The sequence below is a fragment of the Sceloporus occidentalis genome, unplaced genomic scaffold, assembly GCF_023333645.1.
Source record: "Sceloporus occidentalis isolate IW3139 unplaced genomic scaffold, rSceOcc1.0.p SCAF_74, whole genome shotgun sequence".
NCBI lineage: Eukaryota > Metazoa > Chordata > Lepidosauria > Squamata > Phrynosomatidae > Sceloporus > Sceloporus occidentalis.
The window spans coordinates 5,071,862-5,092,361 of record NW_028317054.1 but is presented as its reverse complement, the minus strand read 5'-3'; the positions used below and the strand labels follow the sequence as shown (position 1 = coordinate 5,092,361).

General features: G+C 37.2%; 1 protein-coding gene across 1 annotated transcript in view; it reads left to right on the top strand.

Annotated features, from left to right (window-relative positions):
• Positions 1-20,500, top strand: part of LOC149286002 (titin-like) — a 200,452-nt gene that overhangs the window by 119,694 nt on the left and 60,258 nt on the right. Inside the window, exons 139-191 of the mRNA XM_089494688.1 lie at positions 11-179; positions 305-571; positions 661-930; positions 1,197-1,475; positions 1,563-1,971; positions 2,287-2,411; positions 2,492-2,758; positions 3,055-3,324; positions 3,441-3,743; positions 3,833-4,135; positions 4,229-4,416; positions 4,740-4,854; positions 4,951-5,235; positions 5,330-5,481; positions 5,562-5,709; positions 6,050-6,227; positions 6,319-6,440; positions 6,532-6,819; positions 6,911-7,207; positions 7,312-7,498; positions 7,627-7,742; positions 7,839-8,138; positions 8,307-8,606; positions 8,757-8,862; positions 9,077-9,273; positions 9,359-9,664; positions 9,764-10,042; positions 10,129-10,428; positions 10,525-10,827; positions 10,930-11,307; positions 11,477-11,779; positions 11,863-12,162; positions 12,268-12,564; positions 12,809-13,093; positions 13,217-13,510; positions 13,665-13,964; positions 14,065-14,373; positions 14,465-14,655; positions 14,896-15,325; positions 15,406-15,714; positions 15,805-15,953; positions 16,046-16,078; positions 16,165-16,294; positions 16,378-16,677; positions 16,786-17,103; positions 17,364-17,660; positions 17,765-18,064; positions 18,165-18,479; positions 18,573-18,721; positions 19,011-19,161; positions 19,255-19,536; positions 19,635-19,937; positions 20,140-20,442. Coding sequence (XP_089350814.1) covers positions 11-179; positions 305-571; positions 661-930; positions 1,197-1,475; positions 1,563-1,971; positions 2,287-2,411; positions 2,492-2,758; positions 3,055-3,324; positions 3,441-3,743; positions 3,833-4,135; positions 4,229-4,416; positions 4,740-4,854; positions 4,951-5,235; positions 5,330-5,481; positions 5,562-5,709; positions 6,050-6,227; positions 6,319-6,440; positions 6,532-6,819; positions 6,911-7,207; positions 7,312-7,498; positions 7,627-7,742; positions 7,839-8,138; positions 8,307-8,606; positions 8,757-8,862; positions 9,077-9,273; positions 9,359-9,664; positions 9,764-10,042; positions 10,129-10,428; positions 10,525-10,827; positions 10,930-11,307; positions 11,477-11,779; positions 11,863-12,162; positions 12,268-12,564; positions 12,809-13,093; positions 13,217-13,510; positions 13,665-13,964; positions 14,065-14,373; positions 14,465-14,655; positions 14,896-15,325; positions 15,406-15,714; positions 15,805-15,953; positions 16,046-16,078; positions 16,165-16,294; positions 16,378-16,677; positions 16,786-17,103; positions 17,364-17,660; positions 17,765-18,064; positions 18,165-18,479; positions 18,573-18,721; positions 19,011-19,161; positions 19,255-19,536; positions 19,635-19,937; positions 20,140-20,442 — 13,255 coding nt within the window. The remainder of the gene's footprint in view (positions 1-10; positions 180-304; positions 572-660; positions 931-1,196; positions 1,476-1,562; positions 1,972-2,286; positions 2,412-2,491; positions 2,759-3,054; positions 3,325-3,440; positions 3,744-3,832; positions 4,136-4,228; positions 4,417-4,739; positions 4,855-4,950; positions 5,236-5,329; positions 5,482-5,561; positions 5,710-6,049; positions 6,228-6,318; positions 6,441-6,531; positions 6,820-6,910; positions 7,208-7,311; positions 7,499-7,626; positions 7,743-7,838; positions 8,139-8,306; positions 8,607-8,756; positions 8,863-9,076; positions 9,274-9,358; positions 9,665-9,763; positions 10,043-10,128; positions 10,429-10,524; positions 10,828-10,929; positions 11,308-11,476; positions 11,780-11,862; positions 12,163-12,267; positions 12,565-12,808; positions 13,094-13,216; positions 13,511-13,664; positions 13,965-14,064; positions 14,374-14,464; positions 14,656-14,895; positions 15,326-15,405; positions 15,715-15,804; positions 15,954-16,045; positions 16,079-16,164; positions 16,295-16,377; positions 16,678-16,785; positions 17,104-17,363; positions 17,661-17,764; positions 18,065-18,164; positions 18,480-18,572; positions 18,722-19,010; positions 19,162-19,254; positions 19,537-19,634; positions 19,938-20,139; positions 20,443-20,500) is intronic.

Genomic DNA, 20,500 nt, shown 5'->3' with positions numbered 1-20,500 from the left:
GTTAACATAGGTCCGCTGGTTCAAAGACGGAGTTGAAATTCGAAAGGGTAAAAAATATGATATCATATCTAAAGGCGTCACACGTGCTCTTGTGGTGAACAAGTGCGTGTTTGATGATGAAGCAGAATATGTTTGCGAGTCAAAAATGGCAAGAACCTCTGGCTTGCTTACAGTGATCGGTAAGGAGAACAAGCAGTCCTGTGTGATAAAAATATATTTTTATTTCTTTTTCACATACTAGTATAGAGTTTAACATTGTTTATGTAGTTTACAGTGCCCTCATCACATCATTTTATCATTTCAGAGGAAGAAGCTGTTTTTACTAAAAATCTGCCAAACATTGAATCCTCTGAATCAGAAACAGTGAAACTGATTTGTGAGGTTTCAAAGCCAAGTGCAGATGTAACCTGGTTTAAAGGAGATGAAGAGCTCCCAGATGGTGGAAGGTATGAGCACATTGCAGAGGGCAGGAGAAGAATTCTGATAATCCACAACATTTTCCTAGATGATGCTGGAGAATACAACTGCAGACTACCACGTTCACGTACAACTGGCAAACTTGGAATAAAAGGTAACGGTACTAACTCTGTGTTCCGTAATTTTAAGATATATATATATATAATACACAATTTAATGTTGTGTTATATGATTTTGTTTCAGAACTTGCTGCAGAGTTTATTTCAAGACCACAAAACCTTGAAGTGCTTGAGGGAGAAAGAGCCGAATTTATCTGCTCTGTTTCAAAGGAAGCCTTTGAAGTCCAGTGGCTCAAGGGTGAAACTGTTCTTGTCCCTGGTGACAAGTATGATATAATTTCTGATGGCAAGAAGAGAATCCTTGTTGTAAAAGATTCAGTGCCTAAAGAAGATGAAGGAACATATGCTGCAGTGATTGGTTTGTCCAGAGCACCAGCAAACCTGACAGTTATCGGTGAGTTATAATAAAGAAATTAGAAATAATGAGAAAAATAAAAAAGCTGAGATAGCTAATCCCTGGAGTTTATTCAGCTGATTTACCACCTAAACCTAAAAGCGTAGGCTAATTTTACTATAAACATGTCTAGTTCAGTGTAACAGCTATACCATGTCAAGTCACTTTCTAATCTCTTCCATCCTACATTAGTATCATAATTTTGATTCTCCTTTATAAAATTATGTTTTTGCATTTCTAAAGTCATTTCAAATTGTGTTTTACAGAAAAACTCAGAATTATTACTCCTGTAAAGGACCAACAGGTCAAGGAGGGACAAGAACTTGTTTTCAACTGTGAAGTCAACACAGAAGGAGCCAAAGCCAAGTGGTTCATGAATGATGAAGCAATCTTTGACAGTTCAAAACATGTCATGGTCCATAAAGATTTAGTCTATACTCTCAGAATCAGAGATGTACAAATGGAAGACCAAGCCACCTACACAGTATCCCTGTCAAACCATAGAGGAGAACATGTAAAGTCCTCTGGCAACTTAACAGTCCTAGGTGAGTAGATGCTTTGGAACACTGTGACAATTAACTTGATACATGTGAAATGTTTGAAGCTTAAATGCTTCTATTTTCTTATCACAGAGGAGGACCTGAGAATTGTGGAACCCATTGAAGATATTGAGACAATGGAGAAGAAATCTGTCACTTTCTGCTGCAAAGTCAATCGTCCAAATGCAACTGTTACTTGGATGAAGAATGGTCAGGAAGTTGTGTTGGACAGAAGAATCTTGTATAAAGCTGATAAATACAAGCATTCTCTAATTATAAAAGACTGCGGATTTGTTGATGAAGGAGAATATACTGTAATTGCTGGCCAAGACAAAGCAGTTGCTGAACTATTGATCACTGAAGCTCCTACAGATTTTGTTCAACACCTTCAGGACCAGACAGTTATTGAATTTGAGGATGCTGTTTTCACTTGTCAGCTTTCCAAAGAGAAAGCTAGTGTGAGGTGGTACCGTAATGGCAGAGAAATAAGAGAAAATAAGAAGTGAGTAAAATGCTTTAATGTTTATTGTGTCATATATCAATATGTGAGCTTATGTTTAAATAAGATATAAATGCAGTATGTCACCATAGTTTACATAATATTTGCCTCCTTCTATGGGGGTTTCATAAATGAACTGCATAGACATAGATTTTAAACAAGAAAGACAAGCTCATGTCTACAAATGTCTTACAGCCAAAAGTAACTGTATTTTTAGTGGTTATATTTGATATATCACTGAAATGGACTACAATGCACAATATTGCTATAACATTTTTTTAAATGTTTTGCCCTTGTTTGCTAATATGTGTTGTTTAGATACCAATTTGAGAAAGATGGAAGTCTCCATCGACTTATCATAAAAGACTGCAGGCCAGAAGATGAATGCGAATATTCTTGTGGCGTAGATGAGAGGAAATCCAGAGCAAGACTTTTTGTTGAAGGTAACACCGTTTTCTTCACTCAACTACTTTTGACTTGTCAAGAGGCAGATAAAATATTAAATTTTAAACTTTCATTTCAGAAATACCAGTGGAGATTATCAGACCACCACTGGATGCATTTGAAGCACCAGGATCTGATGTCATATTTGAGGCTGAGCTCAATAAAGACAGAGTGGAGGTCAAATGGTTGAGGAATAACATGATCATCGTCCAAGGTGACAAACATCAAATGATGAGTGAAGGAAAAGTACACAGGTTACAAGTCTGTGAGATCAGACCTCGTGATCAAGGGGAATACAGATTCATCGCAAAGGATAAAGAAGCCAGAGCAAAACTTGAATTAGCAGGTATTGTATATCTCTTTTTAAATGTCCAGCTCAGTGTCATTGTGGTATTTAATAAGTGTCACTAGCAATGTAAATATAAAGAGATTCTACATCAATTACAGTTTATAAAACATCAGATACACCATTGCATTTTATTAAGTGACATATCCACTGCTTCCAGAACATCAGTAAAGAATTTATACGAATATTAGATTGTGTTTTCTGTAACAGCTACACTAGAAAAGGTAAATGAGTCTGTTTGGATGAGTGACATTATTTTAACAAATCTATAACATTCTTACATGTTTCATCAACAGCTGCACCTAAGATCAAGACAGCAGACCAGAACATTGTGATAGATGCCGGAAAGCCATTAACCATGTCTGTTCCGTATGATGCTTATCCAAAAGCGGAAGCAGAGTGGCAAAAGGATGATGAAACATTGCCCGACATGCATGTTGATATTACAGCAAACAGTACCAGCTTCCGTATCCCTGAAACCAAGAAAGCAGATAAGGGAAGATACAAAATAATACTACAAAACAAACATGGCAAAGCAGAAGCTTTTATCAACTTAGACGTTATTGGTAAGTTAGTGTGTCCATTTGGACAAATAATCACCCTCAAAGAAAAGAAAACTGAAAACATTAGAAGGTAATTAATTGCATTAATTAACATGTTGCATAATTGCTTTGTTCTTCAGATGTCCCTGGACCTGTTAGAAATCTAGAAGTCATTGATACCTATGATGGAGAAGTAAGCCTTGCCTGGGAAGAGCCAGAAACTGATGGTGGTAGTAAAATCACTGGGTATATAATTGAACGAAGGGACATTAAGCGTAAGACATGGGTTCTGGTCACAGACCATGCAGATAGTTGTGAATACACAGTCACTGGACTACAGAAAGGAGGCGTCGAATATCTTTTCCGTGTAAGCGCAAAGAATAGAGTTGGTGCTGGTGAACCAGTCGAAACAGACAAACCTGTAGAAGCAAAGAGCAAATTTGGTAAGTTGGGGCTGTGTGATATATTTAATTTTCCATAATATTACTCTGTTAATATCAACAAAGTAACATGCTTTCTCTTGTTATCATAGATGTTCCAGGGCCTCCTCTCAATGTAGATGTGGTTGATGTTAATCGCTTTGGCGCCACAATCACTTGGGAACCCCCAGAGTATGACGGTGGATCTGAAATCACGGCATATATTATTGAACTTCGTGACAGAGCATCAATCAAATGGGATACAGCTATAATAACTAAACCTGATGAGCTGGGAGCTACTCTTAATGATGTTGTGGAGAACAAGGAATACATTTTCAGAGTCAGAGCCGAAAACCAGGCTGGAGTTGGCAAGCCAAGTGCTGCCACCCGTGCCGTGAAAATTAGGGATCCAATTGGTAGGCAAATGTTTATATTTCTTTTCTTTAATGATGATTAGTATAATGTAATTTTTGGCAACAAAATATCTATTGTATATGTTCTTTTAATAGAAAAACCAAGTCCTCCTATCAACCTTACTCACTCTAAACAAACTAAGTCATCTGTTCAACTTACATGGGAGCCTCCACTTGAGGATGGAGGAAGCCCAGTGTTAGGCTATGTTATTGAACGCTGCGAAGAAGGCACTGACAAATGGATCCGATGTAATATGAGGCTTGCACCAGATCTTACATACACGGTAGGTTTATTCTTAAATTTACACACTACACACTACTGATAAAAACTGTGCTTACTGGATGTCATGAATTGTTAGGTCTTTATTTTATAACAAAGTGACCTTTAAGCTCTCTTTAAAGCCTCAATCAAATCTTTAACAATCATTTGACATTTTATCCCCTATCTGTAAAAATGTTTGAATCTTTTTCATTTTTTCCACGCAAAGTTGATTGTTAATGTAATAGAAAAAAAAATATGTATGCATGTCTACACAAACATATGCATATATACACTGGACTGTAATTCCACTGCTAACAAACATACCGATTTTTTTTGTTACCAAAGGTGACTGGGTTAAAACCCTTAGCAAGCTACTATTACAGAGTCTCTGCTGAAAATGCTGCTGGTTTATCTGATCCAACTGAAAGCCTTGGACCACTCAAAGCAGATGATCCTCACTGTGAGTAGATTCTCTAATCCTTTTCCTTTTTATAATATACTATATATATATATATATATATATGCCTGTTTGAAATTAAATATAATTTTATTTCAGATGCACCTACAATGGACTTAAGAGCTTTCAAAGATGGTCTGGAAGTGATTGTTCCAGAACCTCTGAAAATCCATGTTCCCATAACTGGTTACCCAATACCAATTGCAAAATGGTCAGTAAATGGAAATGTCTTAGAAAGCAATGATCGAGTCAAAATAGAAACCACATCAACCTTCGCAGAACTTGTCATATCTCCAAGTGAGCGTTCTGACAAAGCAATTTACACAATTGAGCTTGAAAATCCCGTGGCATCGGTATCAGGAGAAATTGATGTGAATGTAATTGGTAAGTGGCAACTCAAATGTCAAAAAACATTTTTTACTGTTTTTTCTTTCAAGTTTCCTTTTTTTAAACTGTGTTTATGTTATACTCTTCTCAGCTCGCCCCAGCGCTCCAAGAGAACTTAAAGTTGGAGACCTTACAAGAAGCACAGTCAATCTGTCTTGGGAAGCACCTGAGAATGATGGCGGTAGCCCACTGACTGGATACCTAATTGAGAAACGAGAAGTTAACCGCAAAACATGGGCTAAAGTATGTCAAATGTGAAACTTAATTCTAAGTTTGATTTTATGTTGTAGTGACGATCTAATGAGTTACTCATTTTCTTATAGGTCATGGAAAATGTAATTGATCAAGAGTTCACAGCATCTGACCTTATCCAAGGCAGAGAATACCTCTTCAGGGTCTCGGCATGCAACAAATGTGGACCAGGAGAGCCTGCATACATTGATGAGCCAGTTAATATGTCTGCACCAGCAAGTGAGTTCCAGTCATTTATATAGATATAAATATAGATATATAGAGATATTTATATAGAATAAACTCTTTGTACTTCAATACCTTATACAGTTGAGCAACACAAATATCCCCTTCACTTAAATGGTCAAGGAGAGAGTGACCAACTCTAATAGGGATATATTACTTAATAGAAATTTGAATCTTTGATATTTTCAAGAATGAGTTACAAATATGTGAAAAAGCTCTTGAGTCCATCTAGAAGACTAGGGATCCATGAAGCAACTATACAAAGACAGCTGAGGTGTAGGGTGCTGTCAAAATTCTTGTCACATATGATCATATTTCTTTTCTTCATTACTAGCTGTACCAGACCCACCTGAGAATGTTAGGTGGAGAGATCCAACTGCTAAAGGAATATTCCTTACTTGGGAACCACCAAGATATGATGGAGGCTCTCGCATTAAAGGATATATTGTGGAAAAATGTCAACGTGGCACAGACAAATGGGAAATTTGTGGAGACTCTGTTGCAGAAACAAAGTAAGTGTGGTTAGCTAAAATTGAAAAAAAAACAATGCCGTTTTTGACGTTTCACAAATTGTAAACATGTAAAATTTATTTTGAATGGCAGGTTTCAAGTTGAAAATCTTACTGAAGGTCAATGGTATGCATATCGTGTAAAGGCGCTCAACAGACTAGGGGCCAGTAAGCCAAGCAAACCAACTGATGACATACTGGCTACAGATCCCAAAGGTATGCTATTTGTGCCTAATGAAAAATTATTTGTGTTTCTGTTGTGTTGTAGGCATGGAATAAACGTAATCTTTTTTTTCCCTTAATACAGAGGCCCCAGAGGTTTTCCTTGATGTAAAATTGATGGCTGGTATTACTGTTAAGGCTGGAACTAAGATTGAATTACCAGCGACAGTTACTGGCAAACCTGAACCAAAAATTACCTGGAGTAAAGCAGATACACTTCTTAGAGTTGATAAGAGAATAAACATTGAATCCAAACCTGGTCATTCTACAGTAACAATCACAGATAGCAAGAGAAGTGATTCTGGAACTTATATTATTGAAGCAGTCAATACATCCGGTCGGGCTACAGCAATGGTTGAAGTCAACATTCTAGGTATTATTGATTTTTTTATTTCATGTCAGGAAACCTAGATTTAAAAGCTTGCAGAAATATTATCTAATTTCAAATGTATTTGTGTATCTAGACAAACCCGGTCCACCAGCTGCATTTGACATTTCGGAAATCACAAACGAATCTTGTGTTCTGACATGGAACCCTCCCAGAGATGATGGTGGTTCAAAAATAACAAACTATATTCTGGAGCAGAGAGCTGGTGACAGTGAAATATGGCACAAACTATCATCAACCATTAAGGAAACTCGATTCAAAGCTTCAAAATTAACTCCCCTCAAGGAATATACCTTCAGAGTCAGTGCTGAAAACATGTATGGTATTGGAGAGCCAGTTCTGTCTACACCAATGATTGCTAAATACTCATTTGGTAAGAGTCTTATTTGTTTAGTGGTAAAACATTGCTGATTAATTAGTTAAACTTAACAATGTGTATGATGAGCATTGAATTATTGTTTTTTTTTTCTTTCAAAGATCCCCCTGGCCCACCAAGCCGTCTTGAGCCTTCAGATATTACTAAAGATTCAGTGACTCTGTCATGGAATGAGCCAGATGATGATGGTGGAAGTCCAATTACTGGCTATTGGGTTGAAAAACTGGACCCTGATTCAGGAAAATGGGTTAGATGCAACAAGATACCAGTAAAAGATCCCACCTACAGGTATTGTACTTAAAACAATTCTCTTAATCCAAAGGAAATGATATTCCTTCCTATTTTTGCTCGATAAAGATATATGTTCATCATTTGTACCTGCAATTTACTGTAAAATATTTTTTTGGGACCAATAGAGTTAAAGGGCTTACCAATAAAAAGAAATACCAGTTCCGTGTTCTGGCAGAAAACCTTGCTGGGCCTGGAAAACCAAGCAAAGAATCTGCGCCAATCTTAATAAAAGATCCTATTGGTATGTAACATTTCATTTACTATTATATCAGTCTTCACCATTTCCTCATTATAAGACAATTCTTAAGATTCATCTTATATATATTGTTATGTGCAGATCCACCATGGCCCCCAGGCAAACCCACTGTAAAAGATGTTGCAAAGACATCTGCATTCTTGAACTGGTTAAAACCAGAGCATGATGGTGGTGCCAAAATTGAATCATATGTGATTGAGCTGCTGAAGACTGGAACTGATGAATGGGTTAGAGTTGCTGAAGGAGTTCCAACTACTGAGCACTTTTTGAAAGGACTTATGGAGAAACAGGAATACTCTTTCCGTGTTAGAGCTGTAAACAAAGCTGGAGAAAGTGAACCAAGTGAACCAAGCGATCCTGTACTGTGCAAGGAACGGCTAAGTGAGTAGTACCTGGATTATTTTCAGATGCCTAATATGCCACCATAAATAACATATGCAAATGTTCTATAAAGTATTTAAAAACAATAAATAAAATGTAATTACCAATAAGTAAACATACTGCCAAATGTTGATTGATGTTCTTCTATCTAATATTTTCATTCTATAGATCCTCCTTCTCCTCCTCGCTGGCTTGAAGTTATCAACATAACTAAGAATACAGCTGATCTTAAATGGACAGCACCAGAGAGGGATGGTGGCTCCCCAATTACCAACTATATTGTTGAGAAGAGAGATGTAAGACGCAAAGGCTGGCAGACAGTGGACACCACAGTAAAGGATACTAAAGCATCTGTTACTCCATTGTCTGAAGGCTCTTTATATGTGTTCCGCGTTGCTGCAGAAAATGCAGTTGGACAAAGTGACTATTGTGAACTTGAAGACTCTGTACTGGCTAAAGACACCTTCAGTGAGTTATTATTAGTATTATTAGTAGTAGTAGTAGTATTATATTGAAGTATTTCCATACATAGCTATCGGGATATTTAAATAGTAATTTAAGATATAAGATTTAAGAGATATTTAAATATAATATTTAATATTCATCTTGTATTTTTAGCTACCCCTGGGCCACCCTATGCCCTTACAGTTGTCGATGTAACAAAGAGGCATGTTGAACTGAAGTGGGAAGCTCCCAAAAATGATGGTGGAAGACCCATTCAAAGGTAAACAATGAGCATAACATGCAAAAGTAATATTAATATTATGAGTAGAGTATATAGACTAGTTACTGTGAGAACATACACTTGAAGAAAAATGTCATCCACCTTCATTCAAATTTTATAAATATTTACTAGTATTAATTTAATCTCACAAATGATATACTGTGCCCTCATCAAGAGGCTTTGTGGTTAGCTGTATTGTTTTATATGTTCATAGATACGTCATTGAAAAGAAAGAGAAGCTTGGAACACGTTGGGTGAAAGCTGGAAGGACATCTGGACCTGAATGTCAGTTCAGGGTTACTGATGTCATTGAGGGTACAGAAGTACAGTTCCAGGTCCGTGCAGAAAATGAAGCTGGTGTTGGTCATCCAAGCGAGCCTACAGATTTGCTACCTATTGAAGATCCCACAAGTAAGAAAGGAGTCAACTGGTCTGCTGTATATTAGGTCTTGTTAAATTGGTATTTAATTTAATTAAACCATCTCTTGTTTTTCAGGTCCTCCATCACCACCTCTTGAGTTACATGTTACAGATGCCAGCAGAAACCATATCTCTATTGCCTGGAAACCTCCAGAGAAAAATGGTGGCAGTCCGATTATTGGATACCACATTGAAGCATGTCCAGTAGGCACTGAAAAATGGATGAGAATCAACTCTCGACCAGTAAAAGAATTGAAATACAAAGCAGAAGAAGGCATCATTCCTGACAAAGAGTACATTCTTAGAGTTAGAGCAGTCAATGCCATTGGTGCTAGTGATCCTTCTGAAATTTCTGAGAATGTTTTTGCCAAAGACCCAGATTGTGAGTTGAAATTAGTAACTTTTACCTGCATCTTGTTGCCACATAAATGTTAAAATCTATGTTTTAGAACTTTATCTAACAATAAATATTTTCTTTTAGGTAACCCAACAATTGATCTTAAAACACAAGATCTTATCGTTGTTGAAGGAGAAAAGCTTACTATCCCAGTGCCTTTCAGAGCTGTGCCAATGCCCACTATCGCCTGGCACAAAGATGGAAGAGATATTAAGATTGGCGACAGAGTTACACAAAAGAGTGACTACACCTCAGCAACCCTTGATGTGTCTAGTGTGGTTCGTGGAGATGCTGGTGTTTACACAATTACTCTTGAAAATAAATTAGGCTCAACAACAGGCTCCGTTAATGTTAAAGTGATCGGTAACTATTAAATGTCTACTTGCTCGTATTTTATACAAGCCTTAAAATGCTGGCACATTCTTACTATGAGTATCTTTGTCATATAGGTTTACCTGGACAATGCAAGGATATTAAAGCAAATGATGTCACCAAGAACACATGCAAAGTATATTGGGAGCCACCAGAATATGATGGCGGAACCCCTATATTACATTATGTTCTTGAACGCAGAGAAGCTGGCAGAAGAACATACACACCTGTTATGTCTGGGGAAAACAAACTGACATGGAATGTTAAAGATCTTATACCAAATGGAGAATATTATTTCAGAGTAAAAGCAGTTAACAAGATTGGTGGAGGAGAGTACCTTGAACTTCGAAACCCAATTATTGCTGAAGACCCAAAACGTAAGTGTTCGAGATTGAATAAAATATTATTTGTATATTTTATGTGTATTTATTATGTGCCTATATTTACCCTTTTGTTTTTATATTTTCATGCAGAACGCCCTGATCCACCTGTTGACGTTGATACTCACAACCCATCCTCAAAATCTATAACTTTGACTTGGAAACCTCCCCAGTATGATGGAGGTTGCAAAATATTAGGTTATATCATTGAAAAGCTTCCCAAAGGTGGTGAAAAGTGGGAAAGGTGCAATGATTCTCTTGTACCTGTATTGTCTTACACCGTAAAGGGCTTGGAAGAAGGAAACGAATATCAGTATCGTGTACGTGCAGAAAATATTGCTGGTATTAGTGATCCTTCTCGTGCTACTCCAGGAATTAAAGCTGTAGATCCTATAGGTGAGTAGGAGTACTTTTATACAATACCAAAAGAGCCATAACTCTAGAAAATTAAGGAAAGATCAAACTTGTATTGTTTTTCTTTTTTCATTACCCAATTAGATCCACCAAAGGTGTTCCTATCTGGCAGTCTACAATCAGGGCTCGATATTAGGCAGGGAGATGAAATTAATTTAGAAGCACGCATAACTGGATCACCGTATCCTACAATCACATGGCTCAAAAATGATGAAGTCATAAGACCGGAGGAGATAAAAAAGAGAGTTGAGAAAATAGTGCCCTTCCGCAGAAAGAAAGAAGTTGATGTAGAAGAGCCATTCCACCTGAGTCTACCAGAGCGTTTGACTGTTGATAACAGTAGACATGGAGAATCTGCAATATCTGTTAGAGATTCTATTCGAGACGATCATGGAACATTTACCATTAGAGTCGAAAATGACCACGGTGTAGCAAAGGCCTCATGTCAAGTGAATGTGCTGGGTAAGTACAAAATGTGTTCATTATTATTTAAAGTGTAGGTGTGAACAGAAAAGCCCAGTAATGTTGTAGAAGCACAGTGTAAAAATGTTATTATACAGTATATATATATATATATATATATTACATATGCCCATTATGGAATTATGCTTATTTTGTGTTTCAATATTAGATACACCAGGTCCACCAGTGAACTTTACATTTGAAGAAATCAGGAAAAACTCAGTAATTTGCAAATGGGAACCTCCCTTGGATGATGGCGGAAGTGAAATCCTCAATTACATTTTGGAGAAGAAAGATAATTCTAAAGCTGAAATAGGCTGGGTTAATGTAACAACCATATTGAGACACCTCAAATATCCAGTAACAAAACTTATTGAGGACAAGGAATATATCTTCCGTGTTAGAGCGGAAAATAAATTTGGTCCAGGGCCACCGTGTGTTTCTGCACCTGTTGTTGCAAAGGATCCATTCAGTAAGTCTAAGTAGCTTTATTTAGTCAACCATTCATTGTTTTATTGGGGAAGAAAATAACACAAAACAAAACATTTTTTGCAGCTCCTCCTGATGCTCCAGACAAACCTGATGTTGAAGAGGTTACTAGCAAAGATATGTTGGTTAAATGGAAAGAACCAAAAGACAATGGAAGTCCAATTTTAGGATACTGGATTGAAAAACGTGAAATTAATAGCACCCACTGGACACGAGTCAACAGAGAACTTGTCAGTGCACTTGAATTGAGAGCTAATGGCCTATTGGAAGGCCTCACTTATATATTTAGAGTGTGCGCAGAAAATGCAGGAGGTGTTGGAAAGTTTAGTGTACCATCAGATCCAAAGACTGCCCAAGATCCAATATGTAAGTAATGACTCAAATCTTAAATTATTTGTAATACTGTGTGAGTGACAACTGCAGAGTAGTCAACAGAGTATGTGATGGATTTTATTTATGTTTTCTTTTAAGTGCTTCCTGGTCCACCAACTCCAAGAGTCATTGACACCAGCTCATCTGCAATTGACCTAGAATGGGACCCCCCTCTTTATAATGGTGGTGGAGATATTATTGGTTACTTTGTTGATAAGCAGTTGATGGGCACAAACGAATGGTCTCGATGCACAGATAAGCCAATTAAGATTCGCAAATACACAGTCACTGGAATAAGAGAAGGTGCAGATTACAAGCTTCGAGTGAGTGCTGTTAATGCAGCTGGTGAAGGTCCTCCAGGGGTAACTGATCCCATCACTGTTCTTGAACCTCAAGGTAAATATTTTCTTTTGGATTTTAAAAATAATTTAATTTATATAATTTCAACTTTTATTATGAAATAAATAATTGATTCAATCTTAATATCGTCCATATATCTTATGAAACTGCCATGCTACATCTAGTAATTAATTAGAGAATTTTTAAAATATTTCTTTATAGTATATTCATGTGTGTGTGTATTTATGATAACTGAATTGCAGGTGAGATTTTCCATTTAAATATTTATTTGCTCTCTTAGAACCACCTATGGTTGAATTGGACCTCTCTGTAAAGGATGGTATCCAGATTCTGGCAGGACAAACTCTAAAAATTCCAGCAACTGTGTTTGGACGCCCTGCACCTAAAATTCAATGGTCTATAGAAGAAGGAGAACTGGATAAAGAAAGAGCTGAAATTGTAAATATTGGAAATACATCTGTATTAACCATTGTAAATGCAGAAAGAAGACACTATGGAAGGTATATAATTACAGCCAGCAATGAAAGTGGCACCAAATCTGCAGCAACTAGAGTTGAGATATTCGGTAAGAAAAGCTTTTGCTTTTTGCAGTGGGATTTTTTCAAATAATGCAGCATAAAATATTATGCAATAAATATAATTCAATACTTTTCTCTTAATGGCTCATTGATTCATTATTTATTTACAGATGTTCCTGGTCCAGTTATAGACTTGAAACCGGTTGTTGTTAACCGTAAGATGGCTTTGCTTAACTGGGGTGATCCCTTAGATGATGGTGGAAGTGACATCACAGGCTTCATAATTGAAAGAAAGGATGCCAAAATGCACATTTGGAGGCAGCCAATAGAAACCGAAAGATCGAAATGTGATATTGTTGGACTTTTAGAAGGCCAAGAATATATGTTCCGTGTTATTGCCAAGAACAAGTATGGATGTGGTCCACCTGTCGACTTGGGACCAATTCTTGCTGTTGATCCACAAGGTAACATTCTGAATTCTCCAGTAGATAACTGTGTGGTAATTTATGATCCCATAGGCAGAGATGCACAAAAAAGATTATGGAGATACTGCAAAAATATAGCTTTGTTTCTAACTGTTGTTTATATATAAATATATATACATATTTTTTATTTTAGGCCCTCCTGGTGCACCTGAAAGATTTACTTACACAGAGAGAACTAAGTCTACAATAACTTTGGATTGGAAGCCACCCCGTAATGATGGTGGTAGTCCTATTATAGGCTATATTATTGAAAAGAGACGACATGACAGTACAGAGTTTGAGAGATGCAACAAGAGACTCTGTCCAGATACATCCTTTGTTGTGGAGAATCTTGCAGAGCTTCATATGTATGAATTCCGTGCCAAGGCTGTCAATGATATTGGTGAAAGCGAACCTTCTCTTCCTCTAAACGTGGTCATTCAGGATGATGAAGGTAGAATCTTTTAGCTATCGTTTGACTTATAACAATTGTGGGTATGGTTTTTTTTTTTTACTTTTGCATAAACATCCTTATTGTTCATCTTTTCTTACAGTTCCCCCAACAGTCACTCTTCGGTTATCTGTTAGAGGAGATACAATCAAAGTTAAAGCAGGCGAGCCTGTAAATATACCTGCTGATGTAACTGGTCTCCCAATGCCAAAAATAGAATGGTCCAAAGATGAAGTTGTAATAGAGAAGTCAACACCAGCTGTAAAGATTGAAAAGCAAGAACTATCTAGGGGTGATGCAAAGACAGAGGTAATCATACCTAGTGCACAGAGGAGTGACAAAGGTACATACACAGTAACAGCATCTAACCGGCTTGGATCTGCATATCGCATTGCCAAGGTGGAAGTATATGGTAAGCAATGTTTCCCCATTGTTATTTCCTGAACTGAAACCTCATTTTTTGTGCATTCCTTAAATAACCTGTGATTTCTGAAATTAATTAGATCGTCCCTCACCACCAAGAAACCTTGCAGTTACTGATATTAAAGCCGAATCATGCTACTTAATTTGGGATGCACCAGAAGACAATGGTGGAAGTGAAATTACCAACTATATAATTGACAAACGCGATGCGAGCAAAAAGAAGTCTGATTGGGAGGAAGTCTCCAATATTGTGGTTGAGAGGCGATATGGGGTAGGTTGAAAATTACCTTTGCGGATTGTCATATTCTTTATATTAATTAGAAATTGTTGCTGTGGTATTGCATTATAAAATATATGATGCAGATGCTATTCCAAAATATTTGAATTGTGATAAATGTCCATGCCTTTGGTAGAATATTCATACAACACAACCTTACACAACTTATTTCATGTTTATGCACTAAAAATGAAAGCAAATTTACAAGTAGGTGTTTTGTATTTATTTTTTCAGGTCTGGAAACTTACTACTAATGGTGAATATCAGTTCAGAGTTAGAGCAGTGAACAAGTATGGTATTAGTGATGACTGCCTTTCTGACAAGGCAGTAATAAAGGATCCATTTGGTCTACCTGGTCCTCCCAAAAAGCCAAAGGTGTCGGAATGCACACGTTCATCGATGTTAGTCTCCTGGGAACCTCCATTGGACAATGGTGGATCTCCAATTACTGGTTATTGGCTGGAGAAGAGAGAAGTTGGTGGTGTGTACTGGGGACGTGTAAACAGAGCTCCAGTCACTAAACCAGCAGTGAAGGGATTGGAATATAACGTACTCCGCTTAATTGAGGGAGTGGAATATCAGTTCAGAGTGATGGCAATCAATGCTGCTGGAGTAGGTCCTCCCAGTGAACCATCCGATCCCGCAAAGGCTGTAGATCCAATCTGTAAGTAATTGTTGTTGGGGTTAAATTAAGAACATATGTAAACTGAGCTAAAAACTAAAACATTTGTTCATTTTGAATAGATGCTCCAAGTGCACCATCATGCCCTGATGTGAAGGACAAAACCAAAACAAGTGTGTCTCTGGCATGGAAGAAACCAGATAAAGATGGTGGCAGTCCAATTAAAGGATACCTTGTTGAAATGCAGGAAGAGGGCAGTTCAGACTGGAAAAAGGTCAATGAACCTGATAAGCTTTTCCCTTCGTGTGAGTGTGTAGTTCCCAACCTACAGGAGCTCAAGAAATACAGATTCAGAGTGAAAGCTGTCAATGCTGCTGGTGAATCCGAGCCTAGTCTTGGTACTGGAGAAATACCAGTTAAAGAAATTCAAGGTAAGAGATGCACATGTTATTAATACTACATAGGCATTCTTTATACATCCAGTTATATCTGACCCTTTTTATATATTTGCCTATCAACAGAGGAACCTGACATTTCAATCGACTTACGGGCACAAGATCTTCTGAACTGTCGTGCTGGAACTACAATTAAAATTACTGCTACTATCAGTGGCCGACCTGTCCCGAAAACATCTTGGGAATTTGAAGGAGCAGCAAAGAAGGAGATAAAAGTAATATTATAAACATGTTTGCTATAAATTATCAACTCTTATTTTTTAAATACGCCTTGATGCTTATGTTACTTTTCTCTCTCTTTATATAGGATCAAGTTCACAATGTTCCAGAAGATTCTAAGGTAATATGACCATATGCGTTTTTCTATGTATGTGAGCAGTAGTTTAAAAAAAAAACAATCTAACCACATATTGTACACATTTGCAGGTTGAGTCTACAGATACGACTTCTGTAATCATCATTCCTAATTGTAACAGAGGACACTCTGGAAAATATAGTATTACAGCAAAGAACAAAGCTGGACAGAAAACTGTCAATGTCAGAGTAAATGTTTTAGGTAAGATCTATAAACAAATGAAACACGCCCAATTCCCTAATGTTCGTTTGCACATGATTTCATACTTAAAACATGTTTTACAGATGCACCTGGGCCAATAAAAGATCTTAAAGTAAGTGATGTAACAAGGTCAACAGCCAAGCTATCATGGAAAGCCCCTGACAATGATGGAGGAGACAGAATTAAGAACTATATTGTGGAAAAGAGGACAGTAGAAGGAAAATCATGGGTAAAGGTGACCGCTGATTGTGCAGGAACATCCTATACAGTTCCTGATCTCATTGCTGGACAGGAATACTTCTTCAGAGTAACAGCAGAGAACAAGTTTGGAACTGGGCCACCAGTTGCAACCATTCAAAGGACAAAAGCAAGAGATCCCATACGTAAGTTTGTTAATTCACCGCTCTTTAATTTTATATGCTAAATGGTATAAAAATTAGGTTTCATAACAGAAACATAAAAATTATTTTTGGGTTTGGTTTGTTTTATAGATCCACCAGAACCTCCGACCAAGCTAAAAGTTGGCCTTGTCACAAAAAATTCTGTAGCACTTTCATGGAGACCACCAAAGAGTGATGGCGGGGCTCCTGTTACCCACTATATCATTGAACGCTTGGTCTGGGATCCCTCTGGAGAAGGCAAAGAGACTTGGAAACAATGTAATAAACGTGATGTAGAAGAGACAAACTTCACTGTTGAAGATCTCAAAGAAGGGGGAGAGTATGAGTTCCGAGTGAGGGCTGTAAACGAAGCTGGACCTAGCAAACCATCTACTACTGTCGGCCCAGTCTCTGTAAAAGACCAGACATGTGAGTTTTAGGAATACAATTGTTAATCACATTGCAAACTATTAACAACCAGTACAGTTAGCACACTCCCTGTTTAAAAATGTGTTTGTTGCTCAATTTATAAGTTAGTCCTGTTTTATACTTTTTTTTATGGTAGGCATTTTTATATCACCATTACATTTGCTACCCACTGATTATGTGTATTTGTGTCTTTTGTTGTATCATTTGCTTGTCATTAATAGTTTGTGGCACTTATTCATGTGTATGTTTATTTTTATCAGGTCCACCATCTATTGAACTGAAAGAATTCCTAGAGGCTGAAGAAGGAACAGATATAAGTATTATAGCAAAGATTAAGGGAGTTCCTTTCCCTACACTGAAATGGTTTAAGGCACATCCAAACAAACCTGATGATAAGCTACCAGTACAATACGATCAACATGTTAATAAAGTTGTTGGTGAGAATGAATGCACTTTGCTGATCCACCAGTCTCGTAGAAATGACACAGCCTTGTACACCCTGACTGCTGAGAATAATCTAGGTGTCGATTCAAAAGAAATGCGACTAAACATCCTTGGTAAGTCTGTTTTATTATCTCATATAGATTATAAATCTGATTTTTACATTTTACCAGTTCCACTAAATAACATCATTGATTTTCGATTATCCATTTGTTCATAGGACGCCCTGGACCACCAGTTGGACCAATTAAATTTGAATCAATTACAGCTGATACAATGACTCTTGCTTGGCTTCCGCCAAAAGATGATGGAGGTTCTAAGATCACAAACTATGTTATTGAGAAAAGAGAGGCAAATAGGAAACTTTGGGCACCGGTAACTAAAGAGGCCAAAGAATGCGTCTTCACTATACCAAAATTGGTTGAAGGCCATGAATATGTCTTCCGAATCATGGCTCAAAACAAGTTTGGTGTTGGACTACCCCTTGACAGTGAGCCTGAAACAGCCAGAAATCTGTACAGTAAGTCTGATATGTTACTTACCCTTTAAGCAACAGCTGCATTTTTAGTATTGACAACATTTTAAGTAATATAACAATTTCGCTCCTTTTGCTCTTACAGCTGTCCCTGGACAATGTGATAAACCCTCAGTCAGCAGCATTACACGTGATTCAATGACGGTGAATTGGGAGGAGCCTGAGTATGATGGAGGCTCACCTGTAACTGGTTATTGGCTAGAAGTGAAGGAAACCACTGGAAAGAGGTGGAAGAGAGTAAATCGTGATCCTATCAAGGTTATGCCTCTGGGTGTATCTTACAAAGTCACAGGGCTTATTGAAGGAACTGATTATCAATATCGTGTGATGGCTATTAACGCTGCTGGTGTTGGTCCTCCAAGTCTACCATCTGACCCAGCTACAGCAAGAGATCCCATATGTGAGTTAATATACTTGTTTTGGCTCTCTGATTGTTTCTTTCCCTTTCCTCAAAGTATATTGATGAGAGCAATTTAATTTCTGTCTTCCTCAGCTCCACCAGGCCCACCAATACCCAAAGTTACAGACTGGACAAGGTCTTCTGCTGACTTAGAATGGACTCCACCATCTAAAGATGGAGGGTCTCCTGTTACTGGATATTTTGTAGAATATAAAGAAGAAGGAAAAGAAGAATGGGAAAAGGTCAGTAAAAGAACACCATCAAAAATGAATATAATGTATAAAACCAAGTCACTTTATTATTTTATAAATACCGATGCTTTCTGTTTAAAGCGGTTAGTGGAAAAATGAGTAATTGTGTTTGGGACATGAACTAGCTTTTGGGTGTTTTTAAGTCATTCAGTTTTTAAATGACCAAGAAAATATGAGGGTAGTTATAATAAGGGATAGGGTATGACATGAATGTAAATACAGTTTCATAACAAGCAATACCATTAATAAACCAAATTCCCTCTCTTAACCATCCGTAAAGGCAAAGGATAAAGAAATCAGAGGTACTAAGTTTGTTGTACCTGGACTGAAAGAAGGAAGCTTCTACAGGTTTAGAGTCAGAGCTGTCAATGCCGCTGGTGTTGGAGAACCTGGAGATGTCACTGATGTTATTGAAGCCAAGGACAGAACAAGTAATATTATAAATATTATTTTTAATAAAGTATAATACCTCTTGAAATCATTGCTAAGATTGAACATTTTTTTTATCCCTCTATTTTTTATAGTAATACCTGACATTCAGCTTGATGCCAGTGTAAAGGAGAGAATTGTGGTTCACGCTGGTGGTGTTATTCGTATAATAGCATATGTGTCTGGAAAGCCTGCTCCAGAAATTATTTGGAGTAGAGATGAGAGGGCTTTACCCTCAGAAGCTACTGTTGAAACTACAGCCATAAGCTCGTCTTTAGTCATTAAGAAGTGCCAAAGGAACCACCAAGGCATGTATACACTGGTCGCCAAGAATGCAGGAGGTGAAAGAAGGAAGACTATTATTGTTGATGTATTAGGTATGAAAACACGACTCGTTCAATTAAATCATACAATCAAATAGCTCCTTTAAGTGTTTCACAATGCTTCACTGATAAATATTTGTTCTAATTGACAGATGTGCCTGGGCCAGTAAGTCTTCCATTTCAGACTGAAAATCTGACTAATGACTCTTGCAAGCTGACATGGTTTTCACCAGAGGATGATGGGGGCTCAGCAATTACTAATTATGTAATTGAGAAACGTGAGGCTGATCGTAGAGGGTGGACACCAGTGTCATACACCGTGACAAGACAAAATGCCACTGTTCAAGGCCTAATAGAAGGAGTGGCATACTTTTTCCGTATAGCAGCTGAGAATAGTATTGGCATGGGACCATTTGTTGAGACTACAACGGAAATTGTTATTAAAGAACCAATATGTAAGTTGATAAAACTGTGTTCATTATGGTGTAATTTTGATATCTGTCTTTCTTTAAGTCTATCTTTTTGTCAATTAAATGTTCAACAATGTTGCATGTCATTTTGTAATAGCTCATTTATAGTAGTTTAATCATCAGTTAACTACATAAGTCTATGTAAAATAGTTGGACCATGAATTTCACTATTTGTATTTACCTTCAGCTGTACCTGAGCGCCCTGAAGATCTCAGAATAACAGCAGTTACCAAAGACTCAATTAGTCTAAGCTGGAATCCACCAAAATACAATGGAGGATCTGACATTACAATGTATGTACTTGAATCCCGCCTGATTGGAAAAGACAAATTTACAAGGGTTACTAAAGAAAAGTTGCTTGATAGAAAATACACTCATGAAGGCTTAAAGGAAGGAGACACTTATGAATACCGTGTTAGTGCAGTCAACATTGTTGGACAAGGAAAACCTTCATTCTGCACCAAACCAATTACATGTAAAGATGAACTAGGTATGTTTTAGATATAATTTTATTCACGTTACACCACTGAGAATAATACATTTGGTGT